Source organism: Cetorhinus maximus, chromosome 9, assembly GCF_964194155.1.
Source record: "Cetorhinus maximus chromosome 9, sCetMax3.hap1.1, whole genome shotgun sequence".
Classification (NCBI taxonomy): domain Eukaryota; kingdom Metazoa; phylum Chordata; class Chondrichthyes; order Lamniformes; family Cetorhinidae; genus Cetorhinus; species Cetorhinus maximus.
The window spans coordinates 48,558,527-48,575,493 of NC_135887.1; the positions used below are offsets into that span (position 1 = coordinate 48,558,527).

Below are 16,967 nucleotides of genomic sequence, written 5' to 3' on the forward strand. Positions count from 1 at the left end.
CAGGAAGACACACACAGGAAGCAAGCAGAACTGGAGGGTTGCAAGCATTACAATCCTGTTCAAAAAGGGGGTAAACCTGGCAACTACATGCCCATGAGGCTTATGTTGGTATTTGAGAAATCTTGAGACAAAATACCAAGGCAAAATTGTCACTTGTTAATAAATGACATCTGACATGGGTTTGTGAAAGCAGATCAAGTTGATTAACTTGATTGAGTTCCTTCATGAAGTAACAGAGGGTTGATGACAGTAATGCAGCTGCTGTGTATATGGGCTTTCAAATAACTTTTCGATAATTTACCACATAATAGACATGTTAGCAAGTTAAAGTCCATGTGATAAAAGGGGCAGTGACAGCATAGATGAAGGTGGCAAAGGAGAGAGTAGTGATAAACCATTTTGAAGACTGCAGAAAAGTATGCAGCGACGTCACCAGGATTCAGCATTAGATCCACTGCTCTAATTTGAATTAGTGATCTGGTCATGGATATACAGGGCATAATTTCCAAGTTGTAGATGATATGAAATTCGGAAATATAGCAAACAGTGAAGAGGATAATAACGGAGTTCAGGAGAACAGAGATTGATGAATGGGACAGATACATGGCAGGCACAGTTTGATGCAGAGAAGTGGTAACATGGGAGTATTTCCTTTTTTTGTTAATTTACACAAGGGTTATGATCTGGAAAGCATTGCCTGAAAGGGCGATGGAAGATGATTTAATAGTAACTGTCAAAAAGGAAGTTGTATGAACACAAAGGGGAAAATTTGCATGGCTAAGGCGAAAGAGCAGGTAAATGAAACTCTTTCAAAGAGCCAGCATAGGTACAACAGTCCAAATGGCCACTTCATGTGTTGTGTCATTCTATGGTGCTATCTGCTGTAGCATAGTTCACAGCATTAGTATGTTGCCAAGATGGAGCCGTGTTCCTGCTGTGTTGCCGAAAGGCCAGGAAGTCTAATTGCTGTCACTTCCTGAGATCAATTAGCAGCTACTTTTCTTTAGCAGATCTGGAGCTCAATTATAGGGCAGAATAAAAAAGAGCAGAAAATTACTGGCTTTCTTCCTTTTTAGAAAAAAATATATGGTGTGACAAAAGAAAAATGCAACATGCAACTCAAACCATTTATTTTTAATATATAGCTAGCAGATCTTGTGATGCACAGTAGGTGAGAGAATACTAAGTTTTTATAAGGACAAGAGCATTATACTAAGTAATGTTAAAGTTATCAGTCTATTACTAAGATGTAGCTGTGCATTCCTTTAAGGCCAAAAGGTATAAACGCTCTGCCTTGCTCAGGTCAATTAAGGGGGCAATTAGTTTTAGCAGGCGGGCTTGTTTACTTTATTTTTTTGAAATATGACCCCTAATATTAATTAGAAGCCTTCATTATGGCAATTAGAGGCTGCTAGGTATTGGGAGACATTGGTCAATGAGAGGTCAAACAGGCTTTTAAAAAATGTACCAGGTGCAACATTAAACAAATAGTCCCACATAAACAGAGACTGGTGAGAGAAAAAGGAGTTCTACTGAGAAAGGATACACTGTCATAGTAACAATAATGCCATGGAATTTTTGAATGGAAGATGCAGTGTCAAGCAAGTCTGCATTCAAGAGCACAGACCTTCTGTAATTTTCCTGGCAACAGCAGCTATTGCACGAATGAAGATACATGTAGTTTAAGAGAAAAATAATTCACTCAGAATGGTTTCCAGATAAGTTAAGGGACCAATTATCTCCCAAAATGCAAGGTTCTTCATCAACCTTTATCAGCCCATAAAATTGGATATAGTGGCACTTTTCGTTTGTGCCGTTATAGTCACTTACAGCTTTTGGAGCCACATAGCCTCCGGCTGCCATTCCAATTCCAGTTGAGAGTTCAAACAGATCACTCAGGCCACTGCTCGACACAGCAGGGGTTGGTGACGGGCCAAATGTAGCGGGCACTGAAGAAGGTATAAAGCTTTGACCAACCTGCAACAAAAATACATGTAGGCACATGAACATTTAATATGGGAGCATTTCTGTACAAAGCAAGACAAGTTGCATGCCAATACTCAATTACCCCAACTGGTCCAGTTGAACCAGAAAGGAACAGAGCAGGTTGGTTAGACGACTACATTTTTAAATAGACATTTTATTTGCACATCATTGCATTTCTGGCAGTATTTCATGCTAAATTATATTTGTACCTGTTCCACATGGAATGGTTTATCAGGAAGATTATATATGAATACTGACTTTATTCAGCAGTGATGACAGCAAATATGTCTCCTGAAGGCTTTGGTGAATGTAGTTTAGTGATATTTTAAGTGGTATTAGCATTGTTTAAATGGATTGAGGATATTGTAGAGCACGAGTCTAAGGCTATGATTTCAAATTGGCAGCTGACATCCATAAGGGGCTAGTGCTTTACTCCTGTTTATCATTTGATATGAACCTCCGTAGTAAATTATACTACACTTCCTCACTCCTAACTTTTGTTAATTCCATACACAGCCAAAACTAAACACAAGAAAGGAAGGCTGCTGATGGGGTTAGATAAAGAGCAGCAGGAGGAAGGTTGTGTAGAGTATAAATACTAACATAGAGATAAAAACAAAAAGCTAAAAGCTACTGCGGATGCTGGAAATCCAAAACAAAAACAGAATTACCTGGAAAAACTCAGCAGGTCTGGCAGCATCGGCGGAGAAGAAATCAGTTAACGTTTCGAGCCTTCATGGCCCTTCGGCAGAACTGAAGCATAGTTAGGAGAGGGGAGAAATATAAACTGGTTTGTTTATATTTCTCCCTTCTCCTAACTATGCTTCAGTTCTGCCGAAGGGCCATGAAGGCTCGAAACGTTAACTGATTTCTTCTCCGCCGATGCTGCCAGACCTGCTGAGTTTTTCCAGGTAATTCTGTTTTTGTTATAAATACTAACATAGACCAGTTGGGCTGAATGGCCTGTTTCTGTGCTGCACATTGATGTAATACGAATAAGATTGAATACTTAAAGGACTTTATTCCCTTCCTGTTGTTTGAGTCTTGTCATACCATGTCCCATCCCATCCAGGCCAAGGGGGTGAACAGGCTATTAGCAAGTCAACACCAATTTGAAACCAATTGCTAGGATATGCGCAAAGGAAGAGTACCTGATGAGATTACCACTCCTGATTACTATCCAGTCAGCCCTGTTGAGTGATGCATGCAACATCAAGTGACACAGGGTTAGACTCCACTGTGATAATGTCCACAGTGACTATCCTGGCAACACTCACTGACCAGGGTCAGACATTATGACTGGAAACTTGGAAAAACAACCGATGGAGAAGCTCACAGAATCATACTGCAGCAAAAGCTAGCATCTTCAAGAGGGAAAATTGTAAAAACAAATCACTTCCCCCACAAACTTTAATTGCGATACGTTTTTGACTTAAGGTAAAACACTCACCGCTGGACTCCCACCAGTAGGCCCGCCAAGATCTCCCCCAAGCTGAAAGATATAGAATACAGAGTCAGAGTCAATGGAAGCAGAGGGCAAAAACAAACAGCAAGAGGGCAAAAACAAACAGCAAGAGGGCAAAAACAAACAGCAAGAGGGCAAAAACAAACAGCAAGAGGGCAAAAACAAACAGCAAGAGGGCAAAAACAAACAGCAAGAGGGCAAAAACAAACAGCAAGAGGGCAAAAACAAACAGCAAGAGGGCAAAAACAAACAGCAAGAGGGCAAAAACAAACAGCAAGAGGGCAAAAACAAACAGCAAGAGGGCAAAAACAAACAGCAAGAGGGCAAAAACAAACAGCAAGAGGGCAAAAACAAACAGCAAGAGGGACAAAAACAAACAGCAAGAGGGACAAAAACAAACAGCAAGAGGGACAAAAACATACACCAAGGGGGCAAAAACAAACAGCAAGGGGGCAAAAACAAACAGCAAGGGGGCAAAAACAAACAGCAAGGGGGCAAAAACAAACAGCAAGGGGGCAAAAACAAACAGCAAGGGGGCAAAAACAAACAGCAAGGGGGCAAAAACAAACAGCAAGGGGGCAAAAACAAACAGCAAGGGGGCAAAAACAAACAGCAAGGGGGCAAAAACAAACAGCAAGGGGGCAAAAACAAACAGCAAGGGGGCAAAAACAAACAGCAAGGGGGCAAAAACAAACAGCAAGAAGGCAAAAGCAAACAGCAAGAGGGCAAAAACAAACAGCAAGAGGGCAAAAACACCACAAGGTGAAGGGAGAAATGCATTTATGAGTTAATTAGCAATATGACAGCTTCTACACCCTCACCAATTCCAATTTACCTCAAACCAATCTTGCAGAGAAAAACGAAAATTTATTTCAGACTAAAGCGAGTTTTTACTCATTTAATTTAAACAGTTTGTGACAGGTTGAAGGGAGAATTCCAGGTCACAAACAATTTAGTTCAGTCTCCATAGGCAAGCCAAGCTTTCGGTCAATGATAGCCAAGCAGGAAATAATCAAAAGAGGAAAGAGACGGTGAGCAATCCTTAGATTCCAGCTGTGCTCACTCTCAGCAAACCAGACAATAGAGCTGAACAGAGCCATTAAGACAATTACCATCATTCGGGGGGAAATGAACAACAGAACTAAAAGATTTCAGAAAGCCCAATGTTAGGAAAGGTCTAAACTTAATCCATTGAATTCAATGGATCAACTGTGTGTGCTCACTTCTTAAATACTGACACACATAGTAGTGCATTGGAAGCTTCTGCTGCAACTGATGTCTCTACAAGTCTCTCATCAAGTCTTTGAAAATTGCTAACAGCACGTCTGCACCAAAATTCCAAAGTGACACACTTCATGTATGACAATGATCCCAAATTTAATTCCCAAGAAAGTGAGCCAATGAAATCGGACATTCATGTGGAATTCCATCATTACAGCTGAAGTCCGCAGGATATTTATATTTTCCAGGATGCTAAGCAAAACAGGCAGAAAGTTGCACTGTTTGGTCGGGTACAAATGCATCCCAAACAAGACTACCTGTGACCAGTCATTTGTGAAATGCTTTAGAAGAATCCCAATAAGTCCCATAAGGTTCAATGATACAGCATGTAGTGGTGTTGAGCTATACAGGAACAGGCTTCTCAATCTGCTTTCTATCACTAGGCTCAATTATTCCAATGCTCTTCTGGCTGGCTTACCATCTTCCAACCTCGATCAATGTCATTCTCATCCAAAATCTTAACTTGTCTTAAGTCTTATTCACCCACTGACCTATATTGGTCCAGCAATGCCTTGAATAAGTTCACATCCTTATGTTCAAATTCCTACATGGTCTGACCCCTCCCTATCTCTGCAACTTGTTCCTGCCTCCAATCCTTTGAAAATGCCATGTGCCTCCATTTCTGGTCTCCAGCGCATCCAATGTTTCTTCACCCCATCACTGGCAGCTATGACTTCTGCTGGCTGGGTGGGTCCTAAGCTCTGGAATTCCCTCCCTAAACCTCTCCACTTCTCTCTCATTCTTTAAGGCACTCTTAAATCCAGCCTCTTTGATTAGGCTTTTCACACCCCTGCGCATGTGCACTCACTGAAAGCTCCCTGAAGGCACAGAGCTGCCTCAGGGAGCTGAAGATTTTTGAAAACAAAATTAAAGGTGTTAAAAATCCGGGAAAAATCTCCGCACAGAGGGCTCACGCGCCTTCACATCGTGATTATTAAAATCCTGCCCAAACATTTTTTAAAAATTAATTGCTGAAACCTCATCCCGCCCGTGGAAGAGGTTTCGCAAAAAATGCAAAGGTCACTTGGCCTATTTGCCCACCCGCCAACCAAATGGCTGAGCAGGCAGCAAAAGATACAAATTAATTAATTGCTTAAGGGCCTTAATAGGCCTTTTAATTGTCAATAGGCATGCTGCCACCTTTCACGCACGCCCACTGACCAAAAGATTGCAAGAGTGCATGATGACGTTGGGACGCTCGCCCCGACATCATTGCACACTATTTCACTCCCGATCGAGTTGGGGGCGCGCCCACCGTGGGATAAAAAATTCTGCCTCAGGTTTCTCAAATTTCACTGGCTTCTACTCAGTGGCTCTTATTGGAAAGTGCATTGAATGTAAAGGTAGGATCTAATTTCACCTGTGATGCCCTTCATAACTGAGTTGCTTACTGACAATAACTGCCTAGAATCAATCTCTAGAACAACTGCTTTGGCAAGATTGAAGAGGGATATGATACTTTGGCACAGTATCCATATGGTGCTGTACGCTCACCGAATGTCTGCACCAAAATTCCAAAGTGATGCACTTCATATATGAAAATAATCTCAAATTTAATCTCCAAGAAAGTGAGCCAATGAAATCAGACATTCATGTGGAATTCCTTCATTACATCTGAAGTCTGCAGGATATTTACATTTCCCAGGGTGCCCAGTACAACAGGCAGGAAGTCGCATTGTTTGGTCAGGCACAAATGTATCCCAATCGTAAGCTACCCATGACTAGTCATTTATGAACTGCTTCATAAGAATCCCAGTAGGTCCCATAAAGGCTAAGTGGATACAGTGTGTAAAGGTGCTGAGGCATACAGGAACAGGCTTCTCAATCTGCTTTCCATCACTAGGCTTGATTATTCCAGCTGTACTCACTTCCAGCAAACCAGATAATGGAGCTAAACAGAACCATTGAGACAATTATTGTCAATCAGGGGAAATGAACAACAGAACAAAAAGATTTCAAAAAGCTCAATGTTAGGAAAGGCCTATATTTAATTCATTAAATTCAATGGATCGACTGTGTGTGCTCACTTCTTAAATGTTGACACACAAAGTAGTACATTGGAAGCTATTGTGACTCGGCACCTTCAGGAGTGGAGGGGACAAAATTAGGGGAACAAAACTGAAGACCTAACAAGCTTAGCAAAAGGCAACATTCTACAGAGGTGATGAAAATAAAAAAAATGCAACAATTATTTGACTGTTATCAATAGTATTAAACAAGCAAAATAAGATGCCTCAATCACATTGTCAGGGCATTAACTGCTTCAGTCTTTTCAATGAAATGGAAATCTAACTGATTCTGAAGAGAAACCAGTGAAATTAGGTTCTACAGGAACTCTCAGAATTTACAGCACAGAAAGGCCATTTAGTCCAACTGGTTCACATTGGTGTTTATGCTGCACACAAACCTTTTCTCACCACATCCCTCTATTTCTTTCATCCTTGTGTTATCTACTTTTCCTGAAATCTATATAGGCTTACTTCATTTTGTTTTGCTGTCTGGTGAGTCCATGACCTCCAGAATCAGGCTGCATTCACACTACAACTGCAACATTAGTCAGAAGCAAAGTGAAACTGCTATGGTTATGGTGTAAGTGTAAATGCAAATGCACCTTAACAGGGATGTTTGCAGTGACATACACAGACACAATGAGCCCAAAATTGAGGGAAAAACAGGAAAGCGCTAGTTTTCTCTGCACTCAACAATCTAATGGAATTTCAAATATGATGTGAATGATTCAGATTTTGTTAACGCATTGTCAGAAAAAAAAACAGATATTGTTAAAAATGAATTTTGGGCCCAGTGTCACTTGTGATGATCTACGTCTGATCTATATTATGCTTGCGCCTAAAATGTCAAATGCAGGTACAGTATCTCAAAACTGGCAACCTCAAGCAGTGCCAGATTTCAGATCTTGCTGGATTTTGGGTCGGGTGGATTGGGTGAGGTGAAGGGTCGCTTGGAGCGCAATGTGCCAATGCAGCAACTAGCCGAATTGTCCAGGTAAGTGTTTTTTTATTTTACTCAATTAAAATTCATGCATAACACATTCTAAAAATGCCGGGTTTTCAGATTTGAGGCACTGTACTGTAATGAATTTCTCTAATCTGGAAAGTGTTAGAGGCTATTAGATACAGAGCAGAGATGTACAGAAATGATACAAGATCATATCTGATCAAAAGTGATTCAAACCACATAGGATTATATCGTTCTATTCACTTCATTGGATGAACAGGATTAAAAAGCCATCCATCAGGAACAAACAGGAAGGCAAAATTTATCACATTACAATACCACCCTGCTCTGATAATTCTAGCCTCTGAGCTAGACAGTAAGGTATGCAAAAATCAGATATGGGTCTCATTTCACAAGTAGTGGACTTCTTCCACACATCACATCTGCACAAAACAGCACTAGTATTGCAACAGTGAAACTTAGTGACATTCTACTCACATGCTGTGCCACATTCATCTCTACAACCAATTCAATAACTGAAAACTATAGAATCCATTAACTGGGAGTAGAGCAATAAAAATATTAGTACCATTCAACAACAATTTGTACATACATAGCACTTTTAAAGTAGTAAAATGATCCAAGATGCTTCACAGGAGTGATATAAGGAGATAGTAGGACAGGTAAGATTGGACATGGGGTGGTTTTACAAAGAGTTAAAGGAAGAGAGACATAGAAGGCAGACTGGTTTAGGGAGAAAATTCCACAGTTGTGGGCCATGCCAGCATGGCTGCCAATGGTGGAACAATTAAAATAGTGGATACACAAGAGGCCAGAATTGTTGGGGTAGACATCTCAGCAGATTATAGGACTGGAAGCAGGTTACAGAGATACAGAGAGGCGGGACAGTCAAGGCATCTGAAAACAAGGATGAGAATTTTAAAAGTCAAGGTGGGTCAGAGGGCACAGCTGTAATATGTGAATAGGACTTAGCGCAAATTATGACATGTTCAGAGATTTGGATCAACAAGTTTATGAAGGGTGCAAGGTAAGAAACCAGGAGAGCATGGAACAGTTAATTCTAGAGGTAACAAAGACTTGGATAAGGGTTTCTGCAGATAAGCTGAGGTGGAACAGAGAAGGGCAATGTTACAGAGGTGGAAGTAGGTAATCTTCGTGATGGAGAAGATATGCAGTCAAAAGCTCAGAGGTCAAATGGGGCAGTAAACTTGTGAATGGCCTGATTCAGCCTCATGCAGTTTGCAAGGAATAGGGATGAAGCCAGCGTGTAGGGAAGGGAGTTTGCAAGGAATAGGGCTGAAGCCAATTGCTTTGGTATTTCTAATGTTTAGTTAGAGGCAGTGGAGGAGTCAAGAGAGGTGATGTCAAGGTAGAACTAGTTGTCAACAGCATAAAAGTGACATCCGATGTTTTTATGGATGATGTTGCCAAAAGGCAGCATAGAGATGAGAAATCAAAGGGGGGGGCAAGGACAGACCCTTGCGGGGGGCCGGGCATAGGGGAATGTCTCCGGAGTTAAGAGCGTGGGAGTGGGAAGAGAAGCCATGGCAGGTATTTCTCTGACTATGATTAGATAGATAAGTATGGAACCATGCAAGGGCAGGATAACTCAGCTGGATGACAGAAGAGAGAGTTAGGAGGAGGATGTCGCGACCATACATAAAAAAGGCTACAGACAAGTCAGGAAGCATGTGAGATAGCTTACCACAGTCACAGCCACATAGGGTCACATTTTAATACTTTGATGAGGCTTTTCTAGTGTTGTGGCAGGACAGAAACCTTTTTGGAGCAATACAGGGGAGCTGTTCCCCTGCTGAGGGAAAGATAGACAAGGGTTTAGGTGGTGACAAGAACTTTGAAGAGGAAAGAGGCTTGGAGATGGAGTGGTCATTTGCAATGACAGTGGAGTGAAGGGTGCGTTTCTCGAGGGTTGGAATGTTTACAGTGCTCAAGATCCCTTTGTTCCTCTACCCCATCTAGACCCGCACCTTTCAAATAATAAGTGACCTCCCTAGTCTTCCTAACAAGATGTACTACCTCACATTTATCTGTGTTGAACTTCATTTGCCTATTTACCCATTCTGCAAGTTTATTAATATCCTCCTGTAATTTGTTGCAGTCCTCAACAGTATTGACTATCCCCCCAAATGGGTGTCATTCGCAAAATTAGAAAGAGTTTTTGATTCCAAAGTCCAAATCATTAATGTAAATTGTGAATAGCAGTGGTCCTAGGGCTGATCCTTGTGGAACACCACTTCCCACCTTCTGCCACTCTGAATAACTGCCCTTTACTCCAACTCTCTCTCTCTCTTGAAGTTCCCTAGCAATTCATTTTGTTAACACTATGAGCTAATAGGGAGCTAGTTTGATGATAACAGGAGATGGGTCTCAAGGCCAAACTGAACTGAGAGCATGAGCAGAGATAGGGGAAATTTAATTTATGGGCTGGGGAAAGGAGGGAAGCGAGAGAATTGAGTATTTGAGGTACCCTACGCAAGGTCCTCTTTGTAGAAATGAAGAGCCAGGAGTAGTGCAGAATCAATCATGAGGCAGAAAAATCATGGTCAAGTTTAGGTCGCCATAAGATCAAGACAAGAAATGGATTTCAGCCAAGGACTAAACTGCTAACCAGGACCCCACAGAGTAGCAAAATAAAGATGGAAAATGAGTAGGACATTCACAAGCTCAGCAGGTAACAGCAGCATGCGGGAAGGGGCTGTAGACAAAATTAACCTTAAATGTTAAACTACTCAGTAGCAGATCAGAGTCACAGCAGCTGAGACCTACAGTGTAGTAACATAGTTCTAATGTTCAGAATGCAACTGGATGCTATAATGGGGAGCCAGAAGTTCTTGTATCTTACTTGTCAAAATATGAAACACTCTGTAACCAGGATACCCAAGAATTGGAACAGACTAATTCGGGTTTCAGGAGGTTTCTACTACATATGGATACAGGTGCACTTTTTTGTACAATTAGAATAAGCAGAGTTTTATAAGATATCAATACTATGCACATCATTAAGTATTCATGCCTGTAGCACCCAAGAAGTGCAATCACATCCACCAACCTGGTGCACTCCCAAATTCATCAGAAAATGACTAGCTTACACTTCATTTGGCAATTGTATTTATGGCGTAAGCTGCAATTTACTGGAGTTCTTGAAGGAACTGGGAATAAGCTTCACAGCTTCAAAGAGTAATGCCATTTTTGATGCTGTATGAAAAGTCAAAGGTTAAGTATGAACAAGCAGTACACAGTACTTACTACATTAGAGCCCAGGAAACTCATCAAGTTTAATACTGATGTCTAGATGACAGAGGTCCCACACTGATACATATGCTGCTCTACATCCCTTCAAACTACAGCCAGCCAAAGCATGTCTCACAGATTAGAACTACATTAAAAATGTTCCAATAAATTTACATGGATTAAAATCAGTTTATTAATTGATTGCTTAGTTTGAGGCAGGCCATTCTGATTCCCATATTTTTCCCATGGATCCGAATTCAGGCCTTGTTACTTTTCAGTGGCCAATAATTTGTTTCTACTACTTCATCTCCTTACAAACACATTTCTGCACTTCAATTAAAATACAACAGACAATTTTCCACATCACTATGCAGTTGGCATGACAAAGCTTGGAAACAGAGCTATTAGAAAATGATAAAATAGTGGAGGAGAACAGGGGAATGTGCTGATATATAGAATAGCGCCAATTTCGCAATACTGCTGGCACAGTAAAGAGAAGGGCTGCATCAGCAGGCCTATACTTAAATACTTCTTGAATATCACTTGAGTGCGACACCATAAGATTAATATAATCAAGAATCAAATGCCAGATAACCTCTCCTTTAAAATAATGGCATCTCCTATAGCACCAGTGCAGCATCTCTCAAGGGTGAGGTAAATAAGAATAAAAAAAGATTGGGAGAGGCAGGATGAGGGGAAAACAGAAAGGGAGGAGCTAGAGAGGGGAAATTGACTGAGGAAGTGGGAGGGGGAGAGAGGAAAAGGTAACACATGCACAAATTTATCAACTGTGGCTGCATGCAAAGTTAGGCACCAAAGGTGAAAGAATGTTGATCTACCCTATCAGCTACCTTTATTTATAACTCCTTAAAATAATTATTTGCAGCATAATTTAAATGCAATAAAGGAGTGGGACTTATCAAGGCTCATCTCCCTTCACTTTCACTAGAATTAGTGTTCAAATGCAGATTCGCTACTGCAGGGAAACTTTCTCTGAATATAGAAAGAAATTTATGTACAAGGAGCATTACACAAATACTTGTTATTTAAATCAAACAAGCAACCTAGAGTGTGGTACACGAAAACGTATTAGTACTTTACTGGACAAATGTGAGATTAGCCATGAAAATGGGGCCAGAAAAGTAAACTTCAGGGTATTATGTTTCCCTTTAATCTTGAGGGCTAAATTTCCCTCAAAACATCCAACTGCATAGTATAGTGGATGAAAACCACATGCAGCATACTGTGCCATCTACTGACGTCTATGAAGAGTCTAAAGGCATTCTTTTTAAATCAATGAAATATTCCTATGGGTTCAATATGTAGCCTGCATCAAGTTGGCCGGTCCCAGCCAGGCTAGCAGTACTGTTGGAGCTACAACTGTTGTCAATATCTTTCAGGCTAGAGACAGAAAAAAACAAACCTGGGTTCCAATCTTGATCCTTATCCAGTGATGTGTGTTAAATTCATAGACGTTGAATGAGGACAAGAGAAGAATAAAGGGTTAAATTATGAGGATGGGTTGCATAGACTAGGCTCGTATTCCCATCATATATAGAAGATTAAGGGGTAATGTAATGGAGGAGCTTCAGATAATTAAAGGGGTTGATAGGCAGAAACTAGTCCTTCTGGTGGAAGAGTCCAGAATAAGTGATCATCATCTTAAAAAAATTAGAACTAGGCTGTCCAGGAGTGATATTAGGAGGCACTACCACATTCAAATGGTAGTGGAAATCGGGAACTCTTGTCCCAAAATGTTGCTGAGGCTGAAGGTCAATTAAAAATTTAAAAACTATGATTGATAAATTTTTGTCAGGCAAGAGATAAGGATAACAGAACCTAGGAAGGTAAATGGAATTAAGATACAGATCAGTCATGATCTAGTTGAATGGTGGAATATGCTCAAGGGCTGATTGGCCTAGGCTGTAAGGCTCCAGCAAACGACACCCTAATAACGCATGGTTAACATTTGGATGTCGGGAAAATCAGTATCATAATGCAGCATGAATCAATGAGAAAAATAGAAAATGCAAATTAGAAAAAAATCTGAATGGGCTCAATGTGACTAAAGAGACAGACTCGTACAGCTCTGCTGAAATAATGAATGGCAACAGAGGTGGAAAGCACTGATGTAACAGACTGAAGTGCATTACCCGTTCTGCGTCTCCCATCTCAATTCACAGAAGTAATATGTTAGTTATGAGCAAGGAAGGAACAGAGGAAAGGAGAAAAAAAAAGCAATGTTAGAGCCATAAGACAAAGAAAGAGACAATGCATTTTACCAAATCAGTAAGTAGGAAGTGAAACATTCAAGCTACAATACACAAATAATCCAAGCAACCACAATTAATAGAGAAAGCTCTGCCAAAATAAGCATGTTTATAGGGCTTAAGCCAAGCACTCAATCCTTAACGTTATGTGCATTTTTTACAATTGTTTTAGCCATCAAAAGTCTCATGTATGGTCTATAGAACTGCTGAATTACACAATGGATATAATTTCCACCTGTCTTATTATGATGAGTACACAGATAAGAGTATTCTGACTGAGTGTCTTTCTCTGCAAGTCACAGATAACTCTGGATGAAGGATACCAGTTTTAACTCATTCTCCCAAAACCCCTTCATCTGCCATTAGTTCAGTGGCTTGGCCTCAAATACATGTTCCTTCCAGCTGCTAACCAGTCTGTATAAAGAAATACTTCTCAAACCTGTCCTAAACTTGCCCTTTAGAGCGGAAAATCCGTTTGCCCGTTCTGCACCCTTTGTATATCTAAAAGTAATGCACCTCCATAAGGTCACTTTGAGGCAACTCTTGTCAAGGCTGAAAAGACCCAATCTATCAATTGGTTTCTCATGGTTATGGAATGGATAGTATCATGGACTACAATCTCCAAACACATCAGGAAGAGTTACAGTAAATTCACCAACTCCATGTAACAAAAATATAACAGTCTGCCATACACCAATGAGCCTAATTATAAATAGAGGAAGTTGCAGAATACATGTTCCAGAACACAAGTAAGAATCCCAGAATACCATGGAATAACAACTGATACCGATTTGTTTCAGTTAACTTTACACCAATCGCCCCACTCATTGCCAAATAGCTGGAATTAGCCTTCCTCCACATGATCAATCTCTAGAGCCTAAATATGCCAAAGATCACATAAGCTCTGGAGCATCGTATAATTTCAGAACAATTTCTGGGGACTTGAATTCAACTGAACTACCAAAACTATGTACACTTGCTTATCGTCACTGACCACAGTCCCTAGGTCTCTTTCAGCTTTCCTAGTCATCAATTTCCATCTCACTCGAGGAGTACAGATTGAGCATATACTCCTGCATCCCAAATTATTTTTACTTTTAAAGTGCAATATATCACTATTATTTGCATTGAATATAATTTATACTGTCTCGATGTGTGAAAAAATGCTTAATTTCACTCAATTGTCAGGTTCTAACAGTCATTGTGCCCTCTTGTTCTGGACTCCCCCCATCAGAGGAAATAGCTTCTCTTTAATCTATCCTATTGAATTCCTTTATCATTTTAAGTACCTTGATTACATCCCTCACAGCTTTCTAAATTCTAGGAAATACAATGCAAGTTTGCAATTTGTCCTGATAACTTAACCCTTCCATCCCTGGTATCATGCTGCTGAACCTTTGCCGCGCCTCCTCCAAGGTCAAAGTATCCTTCCCAGATCAGAACATGGTCCTTCAAACAGGGTCTGCCCAAGTGAAACATCACGTCCTTCCTTTTGCATTCCAACCCTCTTAATTTTCAAATTAGTTCAATGAGCACAAACCGAGTTTCAAGCTGCAACTAAATTTAGGTCGAGAATTTCCTCTTTGGGTGAAATCTGGGCAAAAATTGCACTAGTTTTCAGCAGTGCTTTTTTTTGCTTAAGTTTCTGCTCACTCATTTGCATATTGCTGAATGTAAAATCTCCTATGAACTAGCTCAGTCAGGCAATGTTTTAGAATGTAGGGTATTTCCTTAAATTTTACATTAAAAAATAATCCTTGATATATTGGTGTGGGGTAACATAGTACAATTTTAGTAATACAGCCGAAAATGGCCTTATCACAAAAATATGCATTTTTATTGTCGTGTCTAGTCCACCACCTCAGAGTAACCTGGTTTTAAATACCTGAAAGTGACTTAAAAAATTGTCCAAATCCATTTACTGTTAAATTTCTGTACACTAATCAGTGTTTAGTAAATTTAAAAAAAAACTGGTATCCTTGCACTTGAAAGAACTTAATTTTAAGAGAAAACAGGGTCATTCGGACTCGAAACGTTAACTGTGTTCCTCTCCGCAGATGCTGCCAGACCTGCTGAGTTTTTCCAGGTATTTTTGTTTTTGTTTTGGATTTGGATTTCCAGCATCCACAGTTTTTTGCTTTTATCTTAATTTTAAGAGTCTCCTCGAAGGTTAGCAAACAAACACCATTAGCATAAACTCCCAATGATGATTAATTCAGGTTGGGGTGTGGCCAGTTTTGAGAGTGGGGTCAACTTCTAGCAGAACATTTTGTGAACCTGATAGAAGATTGTGGAGACATGATTTGTGCTGAATGAAATTTGCACTTGAAATTCCTTGATCTTTTGCATTGATTTGGGCTGATTTCAGGTGAAATGTGAAAAAGAACAACACAACTTAATGGAAATTTTTAAGTAAACCTTTAAATGAATGACTGAAGCTTTCTGCTGGCCTACAGAAGATTTAAAAAGCAAACGTTGGCCAGTAACTATTGGAGGCTGTCCTGAAACTGTGAGAGAAGATTATTCTTGCTGTTGCTATCAATGTCAGTGGACAGAAGTCTACATTAAGTTTGTGCATGAAGCAACAGAACAAAGAATACAATTCGTTATCAGAAGGTACATACTACGCCAAACAAGTATGCCAAACAGCTTTGAGGCTCTAATAAATTATTGTTCCATAGGTTTGAGTGACATATCAAGTGAGAGATTGATGCCATATCTACGATATAAAATGTATCACATCAAGTATGTATGCTGTAATGTTTTTGACTGACCTAACTACCTTAATTGAAATTTGTGGTTGAGATTTGTAGAAGCTTTTCAACCAAGAGGGAACATCGATAGTTTAAATGAAATATAGCTGCATACAGCTGCAGGATAGCTTTCACGCAGTCACCAGTTACTGGTAAAACTCCTTCAGGAATGTTTAGCTAAAAGGGTAAAAGTCATAACTTAGGCTGTGACCAATAAACAGACATTCTTTAAAGATATGCTTTGCTTTGATGCCAAATTAGAACTTTGGAAAAGTTTTAGTATCCTGTCTGGGAACATAAAGATAAGGGTTTGTATTTCTTAAAAAAAACGATAATTTCGTTGGTCTAAAGGGTCTTAGGTGTTTTGAAGGCTGAGAGAGAGAAGCTGAGAGAGAGAGAGGCAGAGACAAACTGACATTGATTGACGATATCTCCTTTTGAAATGCTGAGAAGCCAGGAGACATGTTGAGTTTATATTCTTTATCAGATCAATTCTGTCTTGCATTCACCAAGCAACAGTGTGTAAAATGTCAGCAACTTAAGAGGTTTGGATTGTTTAACTGTCCTATGGTCATACAATGTATGTGTGAGACCAGGAAAGGAGGATTTTTAAAAATCTTGAAAGCATATGCAACAGCCACGAGGATGGAAAATTATTGAAGGGGGTCTAAACATATGCTCATTGTCAATGGGATCTCGAATATCAGTTTGAACAAAGCATTAGACACCTCATTGGACAACTGTAGCTTAAGGTGGATCCTGATAGGACAGTAAATCTGGTCAATGAAATATCCTGGCTGCCTTAGTAAGAAGGGTCTAAAGATCAGAACAAAAGGTGATTCAATGCTGAAGTCAGGTAGCTTGGTCAGCTGCTAGGAGGTACAATCAGCAGGAGATTGACCACTCGGTGTTATTTTTTATTCATTCATGGGATGTGGGCATCACTGACTAGGCAAGCATTTATTGCCCATCCCTAATTGTCCT

General features: G+C 40.1%; 1 protein-coding gene across 3 annotated transcripts in view; it reads right to left on the bottom strand.

Annotated features, from left to right (window-relative positions):
- Positions 1-16,967, bottom strand: part of ap2b1 (adaptor related protein complex 2 subunit beta 1) — a 273,294-nt gene that overhangs the window by 144,175 nt on the left and 112,152 nt on the right. For 2 of the 3 annotated variants that reach the window (XM_078548660.1, XM_078548662.1), the window contains exons 15-16: positions 3,437-3,478; positions 1,831-1,977 (exon numbers count right to left, since the gene is read on the bottom strand). In XM_078548660.1, the coding sequence (XP_078404786.1) occupies positions 1,831-1,977; positions 3,437-3,478 (189 nt within the window). The remainder of the gene's footprint in view (positions 1-1,830; positions 1,978-3,436; positions 3,479-16,967) is intronic. The other variant, XM_078548661.1, reaches the window with a different exon arrangement.